The following is a 19,728-nucleotide window of genomic DNA, read 5'->3' on the forward strand; positions in this document are numbered from 1 at the left end:
TTGTGACACCCAGTAAACCCACGGCATGTATCCCGGGAGGCTCTGGCTGCTCCTTCTGCGCATGCTCTAATCTCAGGCATGAACCTTTTCCTCCAAGGAGAAAGAGATGCCAATCTGACTGCGCATGCGTAGTGAGATCAGCTCTCTTTTTTTTCCCCTTCACAGCGGCTACGCAGTGTGAGATCAGGTGATGGAGCAAGAAGACCAGAAGAAAAAGCAGAAGGTGGCAGCCCAGTGCCGGGACGAAGAAATATCCCAGGGCGACGTGAGACCGGATTGCAAAAGGACCACCGCCATCGAGGGATCTGCCGGATTAAATGTGTACTGAGCCTAGTAGTCACCATCTCACATTGCACTTGGATTGCGTCTTCTTTTCCACACATACCAAGGGCAGTTTTTTACAGAGCTAATTAACTGTTTTTAGAAGTATGGGGGAAACTGCCAGAAAGAAATCCAAATGAACACAGGGAGCACATGCAAACAAATCGTGTTTTAGCCAGGATTCAAACCTAGGACCCACTGCTACAGTTTCCCCTTTCTCATCTCCCCATATTAACATATATAAAAGCTTACTAGCATATGTTTAAATATGCAGAATTGTATAACTTGTCTTGTATGCTTTACTCTCTACGTATTGAATTTGACTGGGATATTGCATCTTTATTGCCTTTTTTTATTGATCTAAACTCCACATTTGTACAGTTTTTTTTATACTGCTATTAAAAATAAAGAATTAAAAAAAAAGCTATATAGCCTATATTGTGCAGTGTCACACTTAGTATCACACATTATACAAGTGATATAAAATAATTTCTGATAATGTTCATTAAAATTTAAATTTATTATTTGTTCTGTGCTCTAAAATGTTAACATTCAGTAAAATAACATCTTTAAGGAACCTTTGCAGAGGGGCAAAGCAACTTTATCTGTTTCATGCACACCCAGCTGGCATCTAAGTATAAAAACTAAAACCAACAAACAGAAAAAAGTTACCTGAAGCTGTAGCACACATTTGTGTAAGTATATATAAAATACATGGAAATAATATTTATAAATATAGATGTTTTTTTTCATCTATTTTTCATACAACACGCCACAAGATGACATGATGAGATGCAAAAAAAAGGTAAAGGATAAATACTCTGTGAATAAAATTTAAAGATAGAAGAAGACATATGACTCAAAAATAAGTAGCAGCATTTGTAATACATATTTAAAATAGTTTCCAATAAACAAACAACAAATCCAAAATTCAACCTTTTATAAAAAGTATTCTAGTGTTTATATAGCCAATACATACTACACAATATAGACACCTGATACTCATGCCATTGCCAAGGAAAATAGGACATTTACCAGGAGCCTAAAGACATTTAAAACGTTTTCTTGTCAGAAAAGTGTGATATGAGAAAGATATGATATATGCCTAGTTGTATATGGTTTTAACAAATTTTAAATATAGGGTCTTACCACTGTAACTGCATCATTCAGGAGAGATTCTCCGAAAACAATAATAAATAAGACATCGTTAACATGAACTTCTTCAAATACAGCTAGAACAGCGACTGGGTCTACAGCAGCAATGAGACTTCCAAAAAGGAGGAACTCCAAAACACCAATCTGTAAATCGCCTTAAAAAAAAAAAAAAAAGTTATTTTTTATTGTAATAATACCTGTAGTAATATACTCTTTACCTATTTAATAATTTGCTGTTGTTCTTTACAATATGTCTTATATAAAATGTTTTCATCAGTAGTGGACATAACTATATAACAGTAACAAAAGCAACAGGCTTCTTTTTCTATTTTCCTATCCTTTTAGAAATTGGATCTGTCTGTTTAAATTGCTGGAAAATGTTGCTCTGCATAGGTCAAGCAGAATTTTGCTTATTCTGTCTAAATATATTGCAACATATGTTTTAAAAAAAAAAATATATATATATATATATATATATATATATATATATACATATATATATAAATATGACCTTTTTATGTAACCAATATAGGACCACACTGGCTGTAGTCACTGGCTTTTTAAAGCAAAATGGGCTTCTTCTATCCAGACTTTGTTTGTGAAATCAGTTATACCCCAATATTACTGCCATATAACGCCAAACATTCCGCACTTTGCTACTGCAGAAGTATACACTGATCAAAAAATAAAAGGAGAACTCAATCAACACAGTACAACACCAGGTCACTTCTGGAATAGCAATTTGTCCATGCTTTGGTACAAATAAAAGCAACAGGTGGACAACGTGTGCACGCCAACCACCAAAGAGAGAACTGTTTAGCAACAGTCTATGTCTTTCACTTTTGTTTTCCTGGAAGATTTTAGTAGTATGAGGTGGCAGATGCAGTCCGCTTAGGTTGCACAGGTAGTCTAGAGCCTCCAGGATGGCACATTCATACATGATGTCACAAAAAAGTTTGGTTTCTCTCCCAGCGCGAGAGTCTCAAGAGTGTGGAGGAGAAACCAGGTGTCAGGCCAACAACCCAGTAGCAGGACTGGAATCTGTGTCTCTGTGAAGAAGGAACAGGAGGAGTTTTGCCAGATTCCTACAAGATTACCTCAAGTAGAATGTTGTGTGCATGTTTCTGAAGCAGAATCAATGATGGTTACTATTAAGTCCGATGTCCATGTTAACAGCCTGGGCTGTTCAGCTTGATTGGCATTTGCAGGAGAAAACTAGAACTAAACTGATAAGAGCATGTTCACTATGAGTACATGTACCATTATGCTGCCTGCAACATCATCCAGCATGACCAGTTTGGCAGTAGCTTGGGGGGTGCATATACTTGGAGCTAAATCCAATAAAATCCCTATTGTGGCATCCAACTCTGCCAAGTTGTGTCACAGACTTTCCAGGTGCTCACTGATACCCTGATCTAGTTCTGGGAGGAGATCCCCCAGGGCACTGGAGAGCAGCCCAAGTTGAGACATACACACTACTGAGCCACACTTAATTCATGCAAGTTCAACCCACTAAGGGCTGCATCACTGAGGGTGCAGCCCTCAGTGGGTTATTAATTTATGTTTCCATTGACTGTTTATGTTTCCATTGTTCTTATCTCATTTTGTTCTTAATGAATAACACAGTATATATCAAAAAAGATTTCCAACTTGAATATTTCGGTCATAGAGATTTTATTTGTGATTTCAATGCTTTTTTTTTTTTATTTGAGCATTGTATAAATTGTCACTGATTAGGTGTCTGTATCTGTTTAATATTTGCAATCAAAGGTTGAAAAAAAGATTAAATTGCTGGAAAATGTTTGTGTGTATGCCTAACATTCTAGCATCCTAGGGTAACAGGGGAGCAACAAATACATCTTACATGCTACATGTATTCTAAACATAGTAACTCTGGCTATTGTCATACTATTTAATGAACATACAGAACACACACTCAATAAGACTGTCAAGGCTCAAATCTTGGCCAGAAAATTATCTGCGTGGAGTTTGTATGTTCTTCTTGTGTTTGTGTGATTTTCCTCAGGGAATATCATACAAATCTGGTCACATTTTTCTTGTACATACATTTCAGCAGCTATGGTTGGGACCATGAGCCTTATTTGTTATCTTCAAAGCTCCTTTGATAAAATTTCTTAAATTTAGGAATAAATTTGAGTAACAGATTCATCATCAGGAGAGTGGGTGTGTACTATAGACCTGGCGATCAGCTGTGGCTGCTCCATGCCCACCTTGTACTGTGGGATAATCCCAGCAGCAGCAGCATGGGAGCTGCGTCAGTGTCCATGCAGCTGTCATTATTCCTATGTATAAACCCTTATAATTCCTACACCCAGTGTCAAAAAATTTTCATGGTACACAAGCGACCCCGAGAGCTGTTACTAAATCAAATTTCAGCCCCCTAAACATAACAAGTTGCCAGATATGGGGTCACAAGCATAAAATGCTAATAACAGTTTAGTGATTCTTTCACATTAAGGGGGGCTATTTCAAGACCACGGTCCCCATAGTAAATTTGCATATTAGGGACCCTCGGGGGCTACTTCCTTGGCCATGAGCATTTGGGTATTGTCAATACGCTCTATGCTGTGGTGCTCCATAAATATACTTGCTCGTTCCCATACCTTCAAGGTTGCGTTCAGACTGGCAAATCTGCAGACGCTGCGATGTGAGGGACTAAGTGGCTGGTGGTGTATCTGTTACACATAGCTGGACACTTACCTTCTCTAAACCCCAATTTCTCTGAAACAGAGAGATTTTGGCAACTGAAAATGTGGGAGCCAGTAGAAAATTCCTTTTGTGTCCCCCCCCGCCCGATTAAAATGGTATACCCATCATATCATGTTACCCTTTCACACATAACTATCCCCTTACTCTCTACGATCCCCAATTTCTCTGTTAGAAAATGGAAATGTAACTTTAAGCGCAGAACTCTTGTGGCTAATACCTATACCTATCGTACTGTGCTACCCTGTCACATATAGCTGGCAACTTACCTTCTGAGAACCCTAATTTCTCTTTACAGGTAGAGAAAGGGAAATGTAGGATAAGTGGGGGACTCTTGTGGCTACCCCTCCCCCCAACTAAAATGTTATCATTCCTATAGTGCCCTGTCAGATATAAGGCTCCCTCTCCCCCCTAAAATTGTATTGCTGTTGCGCCATCATAAGATAAGAAAAACTATAGCTAATATACCATGCTACCTTGTCACACATAGCCAGACAATAAAGCTACGTACACACTTCCAATTATTATCGTCGGAAAACGAACGACGAACGTTCCTGCACGATATATATGAACGATCGTATAGCACCGATACTGCACATAGAGGTAACGACACGATCGTTCGTAGATATTGTACACACAATAGATACGATCGTTTAAGCGATAGAGGAACTATGTGCACGACAGGAAAGTGAACGGACGTTCGTTCATCACGCATGCTCTGAACATGGACGATCAACGAACGACCGTACACACGAACGATGTTCAACGATCGTCGTCCAATCCGATCCGCCGGTCCGGTCGTTCGTTTCCAGCGACTTTCCTCGTTCGTCGGCGTCGTTGGTTACTTTTTTACGAACGATTTTTTGCCCAATCGATCGTTCGTCGTTCGATTGGAACGATAAAAATTGGAAGTGTGTACGCACCTTTACACTTTCATCAGTGAAGCTGAGTGATGCAGCAAACCTGGAATGGGTTTCTTAAGTCATTTGCTATTTGTTAGAAAATGTTTTCAAATCTGAACCAGATCCATTCCATGTTTGCTGGATCACACATCTTTACTTATAAAAATGTATCCTCTCCAGCCTTGGAGAGCTTTCATAAAGAGGACCCTATGAGTGTGGACTTTGGACCAAGTAATACAAAAGTAAGCATGTGTTTTTTTCCCATAAATTGAAATGAAAACGTTTATAAACTCTATAGAATTAAAAAAAAAGTATAAACTCTAGAGAAAACTCCAGGAAACAGTGCCATACTCTTGCTGCCCTCCCATTTACTGGCCAGCAAGGCTCCCTTTATGGAAAAGGGTCTGGTTCAATATCAAGGAGAATATTGGACTGGATGCCATTTTTTATCAGATGTACAACTTTAAGCTTTAAGAAATCCACACTTTAAAATGTAACTTTCTGCTGAATTTCTGTGAATTCAAAAGTTTTTGAATGAAAGTGTAGACATTGTAAGTTATATTACAATTCAGTTGTGGCAAAAACCTTTTATAGAATACTGTTGGGATTGTATTTATTATTAATTTGTATATTATAGCGCCAACATATTTCACAGCACAGCACAAAGTCATGTAAATACCTGGCCCCCAAAGGAACTTGCAATTAAATGTTCCTACCAGAGCTATTAACACAGTTCAAGACCAATTTTTGAGGGGAGCCAACTAACCTAACTGCATAGTTTGGAATGTGGGAAGAAACTGGAGTGCCCTGAGCAAAATCACACAAACACCAGAAGAACATACAAACTCCACACAGATAATGTCTTGGCCAAGGACACTAAGCCTTCAAAAATTGAAAAGTAGCTGCCTATTTGCCTCCCAACATATTGAATGCATGCTATACAAAGAACTTTATTGCTCAGTGTCAGTGTGTCATGCACGGAGAGACAAGAGGACCACTAGGGGGAAAACAGAGGCACGCCCAGCATCAGAACTGCCCACATGCACAGGAGAGAGATGCCTGTGTTTTAGTGAGGAACAGGTAAGTGTGACATTACCCCCCCCCCCTTTTACGGGGCCTCCCCACCTGCTGGGGTCCGGGTTTAAAGGGAAAACAAGGATGAAACCTCTTGGCAAAAAGAGGTGCAGACACATCTGTAGCTGGAACCCACAATCTCTCCTCAGAACCAAAACCTTTCCAGTCTATCAGATACATAAGCTTTTTACGAGAAATTTAGGAATCCAAAATTTGATGGACTTCATATTCCTGAGAAGAGGTTGCAGGAGTAGCCCATTAGGAGGGATGAGAAAAGCGGTTCAGGACCAACAGCCTAAGTAGGGAGACATGGAAAGCATTGGGCAGCTTGAGATGGTGAGCTGATACTAGGGCTCGAAGATATTGCACCAAGGACTGATTGATTCTCTTTGACTGCCCATTAGTCTGCGGATAATAGGCTGAAGAGAATTCTGCAGAGATATCAAGGGATTTGCAGAAGCCTTTCTAGAAGCGGGAAATAAACTGCACCCCCCGATCTGACACAATATTAGGGCATACCATAAAGTCGGAAAATTTCCCGGATGAAAATTGGCACCAATGCTGCAGCCGATGGCAAGGCAGGGAGAGGTACAAAGTGGGCCATTTTAGAAAAATGGTCTACGACTACCCAGATAACCATACAGCCATCTGAAGGCGGAAAATCCGTAAAAAAAGTCCATGGATAGATTACACCAGGGTTCTGTGGGAATAGGTAGTGAACGAAGTGGTCCTGCAGGGGCACAGGTGGCAGTCTTCATTTGAGCACAAACAGCACAGGCCTTGACAGTCCGTCATATCCTTGAAGATGAAGATTAGGCCACCAGTACTGTCGAGAGAGAAATGTGAATGTTCTATGCACGCCAGGGTGACCAGAAAGTTTGGAATCATGTGCCCATCGTAACATCCTTGTGCGAAGTTAAAGTGGCACCAAGGTTTTGCCTGAAGGAACAGCAGACTTCTGGACAGAGGTCAAGGCTAGGATGCGAGCTAGAGGGATGATAAATTCTGGCTCCATAGCAGTCTCAGAGTCCTGTGAGTCAAAGGACCAAGAAAAAGCATCACCTCTGGAGTTAGCAGAACCAGGTTTGAACGTAACGATAAAATCAAACCTAGAGAAGAACCAACCAACGAGCCTGCCGGGGGTTGAGCCGGGGAGCTGATCAGTAAAAATAGTTATCTCGTGAGGGGAACCCTCCAAGAGATATCCCTATCCCTATTCCTTCATAGCTAGCTTGATAGCTAGGAGCTCCCTGTCTCCAATGGAGTAATTCTTTTCCACTGCGAGAAAATTTCCTTGAGAAGAAGGCACAGGGGCGTCTGGCTCCAGTGGGGGTCTGGAAAAGAATAGCTCCCACTCCGACGGAGGAGGCATCAACCTCAATGGAGAGGGGCTTAGTGACATCTGGCCTAACCAGAGCTGGGCCAGAAAGAAGAGCTTCCTTTAAAGAATGAAGGCCTCAATAGCCTCAGAGGGCCAGTTCTTGGGGTCTGCATCCATTCGGGTGGGAGCCATGTTGGGAGCTACCAGAGTGGAGTAATTCCTGATAAACTGTCGGTAATAGTTTGTAAATCCCAGGAAGTGCTGAGTAGCCTTAGAACCAGAAGGCAGAGGCCAGTTGGAATTAGCTGCAACTTTTTCCAGATCCATGGAGAGGCCTTTTTTGGAAACAATGTAACCCAGGAAGCCTACCTGGGGAAGTTCAAACAGGCACTTCTCTGCCTTCGCATATAGTTCATTGTCATTGAGCCATTGTAAGACCAAGCAAACATGTTGTCTGTGAGTAGGCAAACCAGGGGAAAAAACCAAGATGTCATCTAAATAGACTACAACACAGATGTATAAAAGGTCTCGAAACACCTCATTAACAAAATATTGGAAAACTGCTGGGGCATTGCAGAGACCAAAGGGTATCACAAGGTATTCATAATGCCCATCCCTGGTGTTAAATGTGGTTTTCCATTCATCCTCCTCTTTGATCCGGATTAGATTGTATGCACTTCTGAGGTCTAGTTTGGTAAAGATCTGTACACCACTGAGACGGTCGAAGAGCTCAGGAATGAGTGGCAGGGGATAGCCGTTCTTTATGGTGATGACATTCAGACTGCGGTAATAAGTTGCAGATTTTCTTTGATATATTCGCTCATTGCCTGGGTCTCAGGGAGACTGAGGGGGTATACTGCACCTCATAGAGGTGTGGAGTTAAGAACGAGGTCTATTGCGCAGTGGTAGGACCGATGAGGAGGTAGTTGCTCAGCCTTGCGCTTGGAAAAGACATCCTTGAAATCCATATATTGACTGGGAATAGATGCTGCAACCTCAGGAGTAGAGAGAGCAAGAGGCCTGATAGGTGTGAGCTTGGTCAGGCATTTGGAATGACAGAAGGGACCCCAAGCCAATATCTCAGGAGTAGACCAGTCCAGCACTGGGGAGTGTAGTTGAAACCATGGGAGGCCAAGAATGACTGCAGAGGTAGCTTGAGGAAGCACAAGAAAAGTTATGGTTTTGTGATGTAGCACACCAACAGACATTTCATTGGGTCTAGTCTGGAAGCAGATAAGTCCACATGAAAGGAGGGTCCTATCCAGAGTTATCCAGTTATATCATGGCTCAATAGGCCAACCACATTCCGTGAGGAGGGTGGCAGAAATTAAATTTCCAGCTGCTCCAGAATCAATGAAGGCCTCAAGGGCAAGTGTGGAGTTGTTGTGGTGAAGCTGGATGGCTATGGAGGGTGGCTGATTGGAGGGGAGAGAAGAGTGACCTAGCATGCCCCCCTCAAGGGACAAGATTTGAATAAATGTCCCTTCTGTCCGTTGTAAAGGCAAAGAGGCTGGAGTTTTCAGAGGCCGCTAAAAGGAGGGTGCCAGTTGCGGGACAAAGGCTTTGCGTGGGCAAGATTTCTCCTGGAAATGCTCTTGGAAACATATGTCTATCTGGGTGGCCAAGGAGATCAGATCATCCAGAGGCGAGGGAATCTCCCGACCGGCCAACTCATCCTTCATGTAGTCAGAAAGGCCTTTCCAGAGGATAGCGTAGAGCGCCTCATTGTTCCAAGCGAGTTCAGCTGCCAAGGTTCAGAATTGTACTGCAAACTGACCCACAGTAAGCGAACCTTGGCGGAGACGCAGGAGCAGGCTGGCTGCAGGAGAGGCGCGCGCGGGTTCATCAAACACCTTTCTGAAGAGGCTCAGGAAGGCTTCAATATTGCCGGTAACTGGATCTTTCCTCTCCCAAAGTGGGGATGCCCATGCCAGAGCTTCTCCAGACAGCAAGGAGATTGCATATGCCACTTTGGACCGGTCAGTGGCGAAGTTATGTGGCTGAATTTTAAAATGGATGCCCCACTGATTGATGAAGCCACGGCAGGTCTTGGGGTCTCCAGAGAATTGCTGTGGAGGTGGTAAGTTTAATGCCGAGGCCACTGTGGGGGCAGCAGACTGGGCCTGGGCTGGTGGTTCAGCCGGTGCACTGGGAGAAACGAGCAGTTGATACAGGTGAGCAGAAAGTGCATGAAGCTGGTGAAGCACCTGGATTTGGTAGCTTCCTGTGCATTGAGTCCCTGGGAGTGTAGCTGGTTGAGGCCTGCTGAGGTCTGGGAAGGTGTAGTCATGGTTAGTGCATACTGTCACACACAGAGAGACTGGACCACTAGGGGGCGTATGGAGGTGGTGGGAGTCCTGAGAAGGGCCAAGGCGCAGAGTCTAAGCCGTAACCAAGTTTTCTCCAGAGCCTCTGATGGTGAGGATTTTGTGCTGCTGGTTACGGCCAGGTTGCGGTCCTTGGGCACACTAAGGTGGGCAAGCACGGTACCAAATCACCAGACAGAAGGATAGTCAAGGAAAGCCGGGGTCAAGACAGGCAGCAAGCAAATGAGGTCAGGTCACACGCCAGTGGTCAAAAGGGTTTCAGGAGACAGACAGCAATGACACAGGGGCCACTGCAGGCACAGGGAACACTGGGGACAATGAAACAGCAGGGAGCACAGGAGAAGCAGGGATAACCACAGGCAGACAGGAACAGCACAGGGAAGTTGGCTGGGAACCAACAGACAGGACCGCGAGGGGTAACACAGGAGCTGGACACAGAAAACACTGGATTAGGCAGCAGGTGTACAGAAACTAGTTCACAGAACTAGGGAGCTAGGCAGTAGTAACTTGATGCACTAACATGGAAACAACAAAGACCCACTGACACTAAGCAACAAACTATTGGGATACCTGTTTAGTCCTTCATAAGTAAGTCAGTCTAATATAGGACAGCAACTTTATTCCTATATTTTCTCGCCATGTGCTAATAAGGTTCTTTTACATTGTATAGGACACATTCTATATATTGGGAGGCAAATAGGCAGCTACATTTAAAACTTCATTTTTCAAAAGATCTTTTTTCACCCTTTCCTTCCCTTGGTTACTTCATCACACCAAGTAAGTTTTTTGCGATTACATTACCTTATCTTTCTAATTATTGTACCTTGACGCATCACAATTATATTTTAATGAATTACGGTATATTACCACAATTTAGATAACATCAACATATCCACTGATCATGTTTTGCCAAAATATATATAAAAGTTAATTCTATGATTATATCATGGCGCTGTATATTTTTTTTTATAGTTTACTCTTATTTATCTTTGCTTGCCACACTGTAATTTGTTTTATTACAATATATTCAGTACGTGTCTTGAAGGCTTAGTGTATATCTTGTATTTATTTCTAATCTCGCTTGCCACATTGTAAGTTTGTGTATTATCATATATTTAGCACAAGTCTCCATATCCCCTTATGAAGCCTTTGTGCGAAACGCGTTGGAAACGAGACAACATTGATCTCTATGAGATACGACTTTTGTGATATGTAACCACTATTATACCTCTGGGCTCTCACACTACGATGACTGAAGCCCATCACATTTGATATTTTTATGTTTCACAATCACCACAAATAAAATGTATTGTTATCACTCAGGTTTGCACAACAAGCCTCACTTCTCACTCATTCCTTTATCTCTAGGCTTTTAGGTATGTAGGCATTGCCAAGACCTCCTGCTGATGTTCAAACCAAGTATCAGAATGAGACAAATGGATAATCTAATTTACTTGAATGTGACATGCTTTTTTTTCGCCAAGTGGGCTGGTATGAGTATTTCCAAAACTGTTAATCTCCTGGGATACACAATCATCCCCTGGGTTAAAAGAGAATAGTCCCATAAAGGGGAAATAAAAAAAGTAAGCAGCAGCAGCAGGAGAAAATGCATTCTTGATGCCAGAGTTCAGAATAGAATGGCCAGACAGCACCTGTGTTATAATCTTATGTCAATATGGACCAAAATCATAGAAGAATGTTTCCACCACCTTGCTAAATCTATGCCATGGAGAACAATGGCAGTTCTATTGGTAAAATATGGGTCCAGCCTAGTTCCTGGCACCCATCGATTAGGTTTTTATACATTTTATTTATTTACTTTTTTCAAAGGGATCCTAACACTGAGTTACATAAATATTTTGGAATGTTTTGCAATGAGAGCTTCCCTACTGCCTGGAATAGAAGGCAGAGGCAGGTACTTCAATGATTAAAGCAGAGGAATTGGTTACTAAATGAACGTTTTTTTATGTCATTAGAATTTTTCAGAGGTATGTTTTATATAATGGTACAGTTTTAATACTTTTGATATGTCAGTATGGAAGGCTCAGGGTTTGGCTATTGTATTGGAGTGAATATGACTGGTTGGGTCTAGGCCCACTTTTTATTGGAAAGAATTGGCTAATAAGCTGCTGTTGGTTGATATGATGACTTTGTCCAATACTTCTTCTCATTAGGTAGTACACAGAAGAATCTACGTTTAGTATCTTGAAATGTGGCAGGTTTAAATAGTCCTCAAAAATGTAAAAAAGTTCTGTTGCATTTGAAGCGTAAAATACCTGATGTAGTATTCTTACAGGAAACTCCCTGGAAGGTTGGCGATAGTGCAACTTTACGTGATTTATGGATGGGTGATAATATGGCTACTACCTTCTTAACTAAGAAAAGAGCAGTGGCTATATTTTTGAATAAGAATCTTCCCTACAAAATTATTACTACAGAGATGTTCATTTTGTTCGATCTATGCCCCTACAGGCAATTCAAATTCATTCTATACATATATTACTCTAAAATTTTTGGAAGAGAATTATCTGAATTTGATAGTGGCAGGTGACTTTATTGCGGTAGAAGATAATAAATTAGAATGTTCTAGTCCAGCCCAAAACACGCCAGAGACTGTTTTAACACGAATTACGTTTGCTTACCCAGACTACCTTGCTGGACGCCTGGAAACTTCTTAATCCAATCGAAAAAGACTATGTTAAAAGACGTGTTATTCTAAGGCCCATAAGTCTTTCTCTAGGATTGATTATATAATAATTGATGAATCATGGTTTTCAGGAGTTATGGATACATTTATAGCAGAATTTAACATCTCAGATCATGCTTCTGTAACAATGGTTCTAGAGCTTCCACAAAAATTACACAGAGTTTTTCAATAGAAATTTCTGTCATCATTGATAAGATCCCCAGAATTTTTGAACTTTGTGAAAGAACACTGGGCAAATAGCTTTGATGATAACTAGAACATTGGGACACACCCATAATGCTTTGGTGTACTTTGAAAGCATTCATGAGAGGATATCTTATGGATTACACTAGACAGCAATATAAGGAACATCCTAGAAAATATACAAATTTACTAGGCATAGTAACTAGGGCATATAGAGATTTCTTGGAGCCTGGATCACAGGAAGCTAAAATTGAATGGCCGGAGGCTGTGACTTGTTTTAATACATATGTTGCCTCTAGAGTAGATACCCATCTTAGATATCAGAAATATAAATTTTATCGACAGGCTCTTTATTGGCAAAATTAACTAAACCACATGGACCTAAGAGATATATTTTTAAGATTACTGATCCAATCTCTAAGAGGACTCATACCAATTCCAAGATAGTATTAAACATTTTTGAGGATTATTATAAACAACTGTATACAGCACAACCAATGCAATCTGGGGCATTAGATGAGTTGATAACTAAAGCTAAATTACCTAAACTTAAATCTGAAGATAGAGAATTCCTTAATAAACCAATTTCATTAGAAGAAGTTAAAAGGATGATTAGATCAATCGCCAATCATAAGACTCCAGGTCTGGATGGTTATCCTGCTGAGTTTTTAAAATACTCAAGAGTGAAGTGGCACCCCTTTTAACAGAGGTATATAATGCTATACTTTTACAACAGATTCCCTTTCCAGAATTCAACAAAGCACATACAATATTATTATCTAAGAAAGGCAAAGATTTGACTTTAGTCTCGTCTTATAGACCGTTCTTGCTTTTAAATTGTGATTATAAAATTTTGGCAAAGGTAATGGCCAATAGACTGCAACAGTTCTTACCATCTCAGTTGACAAATCATCAAGTGGGATTTGTACGAGGTAAACACTCCATTATAAGCGTCCACACTGCTATGGCTGCAACTGTAGCAACACGAATGCCTAATTTTCCAAAAATGCAGAGAAGGCGGTCAATAAAGTAGAGTGGCCGTTTCTGCATTCAGTATTGGCTCAAAGGGCTTTTGGACATAACTTTTTAGTATTTATTCAGTATATATATAGGACATCTTATACAAGATTATTGATTAATGGAACCCTGTCTTCTCCTGTAGAGATGAATAGAGGCACCCGTCAAGGGTGCCTACTTTCACCATTGTTGTTTAACCTGACCCTAGATCCGTTATTAGGACTTCTTGAATATTTACCAGGGTTTGAAGGCATACTTATATGTACTAAGAGAGTTAAATTAATGGCATTTGCCGAGTGGGTATGCATATTATGCATCAGTCGGTTAGAAATGGGGGGCTGAATTTTCCAGGATGTGGAATTTTATAATTGGGCAGCGTTAACTAGATATCTCAGGGATTGGCTTCATACAATTATTGTTTATACAGATACATCTTTGGAGCAACAGATGGTCCAACCTATGATCTTACATGTATGTTACATATTCATAGGGGATTGCTCCCAAAGGAGTTATACTAAATCCACTATTATATTCAAACTGGCAGCTTTGGCATAAAGTTAGACACAGTTTTCAACTAAATAGTCATTCTTCTTTACATCTCCCAGTAATGAATTTTTCTAACTTCCCATTGAGATTTTAATAAAGGACTGATAGGGAGAACCAAGAGGTTTGGCATTGGAGGGTAAAAACTTTTGTTAATGATCAAACTAAGAAACTTTTTTTGTATGCTGCCACAATATTATTATATCCATTTTTTGAAAAATACATTTTTGTATGTTATCAGATTTGGTCATATGTTGCAGCAGTATTGAGAAGGCTTTGAGATAATGATTGGTCAAATACAGTGGATAAAATGCTGCTTAGACCGAATCCAGAAAAAAAGGCAATAGCTGAGGTATATCTATAAACCAACTTTGAACTATGGAGAAAGGAATACTGGTTTAAGTAGATGGAGTATTTTTTGTCCATCTAGAACCCCAGATGAGATTCTATCTGATTTTCATAAAGCATGGAGGGCAATTACTTCTTCAATGTATAGAGAGATGGTATTTAAATTCTTCCATAATGCGTATGTTTCACTCTACCGCCTATTTCAAATAGGTTTAAATGAACTCCCTAAATGTTTAAAATGTAATTTGATTGAAGCTGATTCCTATCATATGTTTTGGGGTTGTCCCCCTGTTAAAAGATTTTGGAGGTTAGTGGTTCAGTTTGCCTAGAGGAATTTGGTATCATTCCTTCCCTTGTCTTCAACTTGGGCTTTGTTTGGAGTCCTAACAGATCAGGTTCGGATAACTAAAGGATGTAGTAGACTCATTATTATTTCAATGGTAGCTAAGAAAACCATATTGAATAAGTGGATAAGTGTTGAACCTCATACATTGGGTTTGTTTCTGGAAAAACTTAGATTTGTCTTCCAAATGGATTGGGTAGAGGCCACAATCAATAAAGATTGCAAATTACAATCTTTCTTTCAACTATGGGAATCATATATAGCTACATTACCTTTGGAAACTAGAAAACGTTTAATATCAACATTTGAACAAACTTCTTGGTATGCTCATAGATTATTGGATGGTGACCCACCTGTCATTTTGTAATAGAACCCATAAGGAATTAGAGGTAAAATAATGTTGGATAATTTACTGTACCATTGAATTGTTTTATTGTTTTATTAACTTTATGTATGTTTGATGGTATTGTATACTGTTGTAAACCTAATACCTTTGTTGTAAATATAGTAATATATTTAATAATATATATAATTATTATTATATATATTACTAATAATATATATATTATTATATATATTATTAGTAATATATATAAGTATTAAAAAATAAAAAATAAAATATGTCATTTAAAGCATTGTGAAGGCCTGCAAGCTAGGGGTTTCATTGGAAGAAAATAAAAGCCTTCAGCTTACAGATAAGCACTGGATGCTACCTTCAGCAATATAGTAAAATATAGTATAGGACTAATTGAAACTTGTTTTCCAAGTTATGGATAGTGTGGAACATGGCCAGAATATCTATTATGCTCCTAGCATACCTGTTTGGGAATTCTTCATTTACAAAATAATATGTTTCTGCTAAAGAAGGTAAGGTTGAACTTACAGGAACACAGACAAAACTAAAAAGACAAAATGTTGCTTTAACCCTTTTTGCTCTACCCAACCATACCCACTATCCATTGTTGCCAATACCAAGGTACCAAGGTACTGTTTAATGTTTTTCTGGACACTGACTTTTCAGACTATCAGAGACCAACTAGCCAATAGATAAAAGTATGGAAGAACAGCCCCCTTGTAAAAACCCTACACAAGAATAATTAGGTAACATCTCATGAGTACATTCCCCCAAACTCGTATTCTTGTTTAGGCTTTGTGCTTCGTGACTCTGTTTTTTCCCCCTTTTTTGTTTCCAGGTTTTGTCCCTGTCTGTTAGCTTTGATTAGTGAGGCTATCCAAGAGCTGCAACTTGGAAGTTGTCCTGCTGACAAGCTCCTATATAGACCAGGCCCTGAAGAGAGTATTACATCACCTGCTGGGACATACATTTGTGCTCTGTCCAGTTGTCTATTTTACAGTTATTTCCCTCTTGACATCAGTTTTTCAATACATATTTCGTCAATGTCATTTTAAACTATATTCTTAGTTTAACTAGAAGCTTTCTGCTTGTTTTACAGCAACCTCCTTCCTTAAAAAAATATTTAATTTACTGTTTTATGTTGTGTCTTATATAATTTTACCTAACTAATAGCTAACTAACTTTAGCTGAAATAAAATTAGGAAAATCAGATAATTTAACTTACCCATTATTCCTGTTAGGTAAACACCATACAATGATAGTCCCGTTGTGGCAGCATTCCAGACTGTTCCTATTACAGCATAAAGAAGGATAGTTCCAAGATTTCCAAAGAATAATCTGTTTGGCATGAAGTATCCAGCATCCAGTACAATAGGTGGCAATAGGTAAAAGAAGAATACTGTTGGTGTTAATGTAAAGGAAGCAATGTGATCTGCTGCCCATACTATTCCACCTAGAAGCAGGCCAAGAACAATCAACAGACAACTCTCTGGCACAACAGTAGTTACTTTATGTGATATGTGAAAGCCTGTAAAGAGAAAAGAAATATAACAAGTAATATTTCAGAACGGTTCTAGATTATATTCTTATGCTTACTCAATTTACAAGGAAAATAGTTGACACCATTAAATTAAATTTGCACTTTTTTAGATACTTACCCCAGTTCTAATGAAAAAAAGCAGTGTGGAAATACAAAACTTTGAGTTTTATCAATATAGTGAATTTTATTTCAGAAAATATTGCATTCCATTACATTCTTTAAAAAAAATGCATTTTGAGGGGGAGGGAATTGGGGGGGAGTGGTGTTTGGAGGATGTAAATATCCCTGTTGATTTCTTGCTCTGCATTTTGAGGTAATGGCGAAATGATGTTTGCAGAGCCACTTTCCTGGACTGCACTTACCTAAAGTGCCACAAGGCTGGGAGAGAATTCACTTTCATTAGTGAAGCTTGATGATCGAGCAAACCTGAAATTGATCTGGTCATTTGCTAACAAATAGCTAATGACTTTTAGGAAATCCATTCCAGGTTTGCTGGATCATCCAGCCTCACTGATGAAAGTGTAGGGCCTTAGAGTCCTAAAAAAACAATGTATATACTTTAACTCAAAAGTATATCATCTGTGTAGTATGTTTCTAGCTTAAAGTCTTGGTACTTTTCTGTTTAAATGGCATAACTTTACCCATTCTTAAACGCTATAAAAGGGTTGGAGTGGGAGTTGTCATTGAAGTAAGGAATAATATTTGGTGAGGTATTATTATCTTTCAAAAAAGAGAGTCACTTTTATCATTTTATGTCAGTTTTACCTTTAGCTGCAAAAGCTACCCCAAAGAGCCATGTTTCTTATAACTTTATAGGTGGTTGAAGCGATCATCCTCTCTCAAAAGTACATCTTAAAAGGTGCTATTCTAAAATAGTTTGAACATATTCTAGTTTTTCTGCTGACCTAAATGTAAATTTAAAACATGAATACAAAAAATATCTCTGGTATTGTTTCTGGCATTTGTTTTCTGACATTTTTGAGTGTGGCAATTTCAAAAGGAGTATTATTTTCCTGTAAACATAATAATGAATAATTTTGAAAGATTATTATTGCACTCAACTATTCATTTTTGAACACTAACTAGATTGCTACTTCTTGATCTGTTTTCCAGATCACACATATAGTTTCTAATGGTGATTATTTCTATTTCATTGAAATCAATGTGATTTCCAAATATGGTATATTTTAAATAATGTGATTGTACTCTTGTTTGTGCTGCATGTACATCAGAGTTTAAATCTAAAAGCTCTTCACCTCTAATGAATGAAGCAATATATGTAGTAATTTTTCCTTAATTTTTTTTTAAAGCATGTTCTCTACGATTAATATTTATATTTATTATCAATTCATCGTCTGTAAATCACTACAGAGTAGTAATAATTTAAATCACTATAACTTTATTTTATTATTGAGGTATTTATTTATTTATCTTTTTTTTATTTTTTCACACTCTAAATTAGGAAATCAATCTTAATTAAATAATGTATTTATTTTTTTATTCCCCTTTTCTCTTTTTAATTGAATCACCAACGTTTAAGGGCCTGTGGAGCTGGTTTTCTGTTCCTGTTGCCTGCCTCCTTCTGTCTGTTTTTTTACCATACTATTTGAAAGACATGTATGGGTGGGCAATCATGACCATCCTTTAGTTATGTGAATTGTATTTTTATATTTCTATGAGAAAATCAAGATATGTTTATTGAAATTTTGATTGGCCTTAAAAGTCACACATTTTGGATTCTCTACTCTTGTTCTGATGTTAACTGGGGATGTGGCCTTAAAAGTTCTCAACATTTTTTAATGATGTCAAAGGAAGATAGTTTACCATTTTTGTTGTTGCAAATTGTCATACTCTCTTCCAAAACAATTTGATTTAAGGACAGTTCCAAAACATATGGAATTAATCTGCTGCATTGCATCCACAATTATGACAAACCGATAAAGGAGTTATTCCCATCAAAAAAGCAATGATGCCATGAAATATAAGCCCCATGAAAAAAATGTAAAAACTATTTCTCTATACTTAGAAGAGGATATGGTACACCACACTTGGGTGAACAATCTCAAAAACCTAGTATGTGTCTGGCCTGGAAAATAAGTTATCCAGTGTTTTAAGCTGGGTAGACACGTGCAATAATTGTCGTTGGAAAGGATCCTTCATGATACTTTCTAACGACTAAGGACTGCACGATGCATGAACAAGTGCTGTACATACAGCACCGTTCTGCTCTATGGAGAAGGGAGGGGGAGAGTGACGGAATGACACCCTGCGGCGCACTCTCCCTCTTTGCTTCTATTACGATCGTTCATCGTCCATCGTCTGTGGATCCGCCAGGACGGTCGTTCATACAATGGACAACGGGCGCTGTACAAACGCCAGATTCTCGTCTGCTATCGGCCCTGAGCCGATTATCGGACGAGAAGAATTGCAAGTGTGTACGTAGTCTTAGGGTAGCATACACTATAGAAATTGATTTTTTCAATGGGTTCAGACCTGAGACTAAATGGTCTACAGCAGGGGTCGGCAAACTTTTTGGACTACTAGGCCATTTCAGGAGGTCAAGAAGGCACACTACAGACTAGTGTTGGTCGAACAGATGTCCAAACAGATGTAAAAAGATACATTGTAAAAAGATACAATGTAAAAGGATACATAAAAAGATACATTATAAAAAGATACATAGCACTATTACATACCCCTGTACTTCACATGAAGATTAAAGAGCACATGTCAAATCTATTTTAGGCTAAAGCTAGGTACACACTTCCATTAATTATTGTTAGAAAATGAACGATTACGACCGATCAACGAATATGCACGATTATACTTGAACAATCATATTGTGCACAATTCTGTACATGCTGT

At 39.0% G+C, this 19,728-nt stretch overlaps 1 protein-coding gene across 2 annotated transcripts in view; it reads right to left on the bottom strand.

The window, feature by feature from the left end:
- SLC9A3 (solute carrier family 9 member A3) overlaps positions 1-19,728 on the bottom strand; it is a 130,508-nt gene that overhangs the window by 96,054 nt on the left and 14,726 nt on the right. For both annotated transcript variants that reach the window (XM_072411969.1, XM_072411968.1), the window contains exons 2-3: positions 16,549-16,851; positions 1,471-1,631 (exon numbers count right to left, since the gene is read on the bottom strand). In XM_072411969.1, the coding sequence (XP_072268070.1) occupies positions 1,471-1,631; positions 16,549-16,851 (464 nt within the window). The remainder of the gene's footprint in view (positions 1-1,470; positions 1,632-16,548; positions 16,852-19,728) is intronic.

This window comes from Pyxicephalus adspersus, chromosome 5 (genome assembly GCF_032062135.1).
Source record: "Pyxicephalus adspersus chromosome 5, UCB_Pads_2.0, whole genome shotgun sequence".
In the NCBI taxonomy this organism is placed as follows: domain Eukaryota; kingdom Metazoa; phylum Chordata; class Amphibia; order Anura; family Pyxicephalidae; genus Pyxicephalus; species Pyxicephalus adspersus.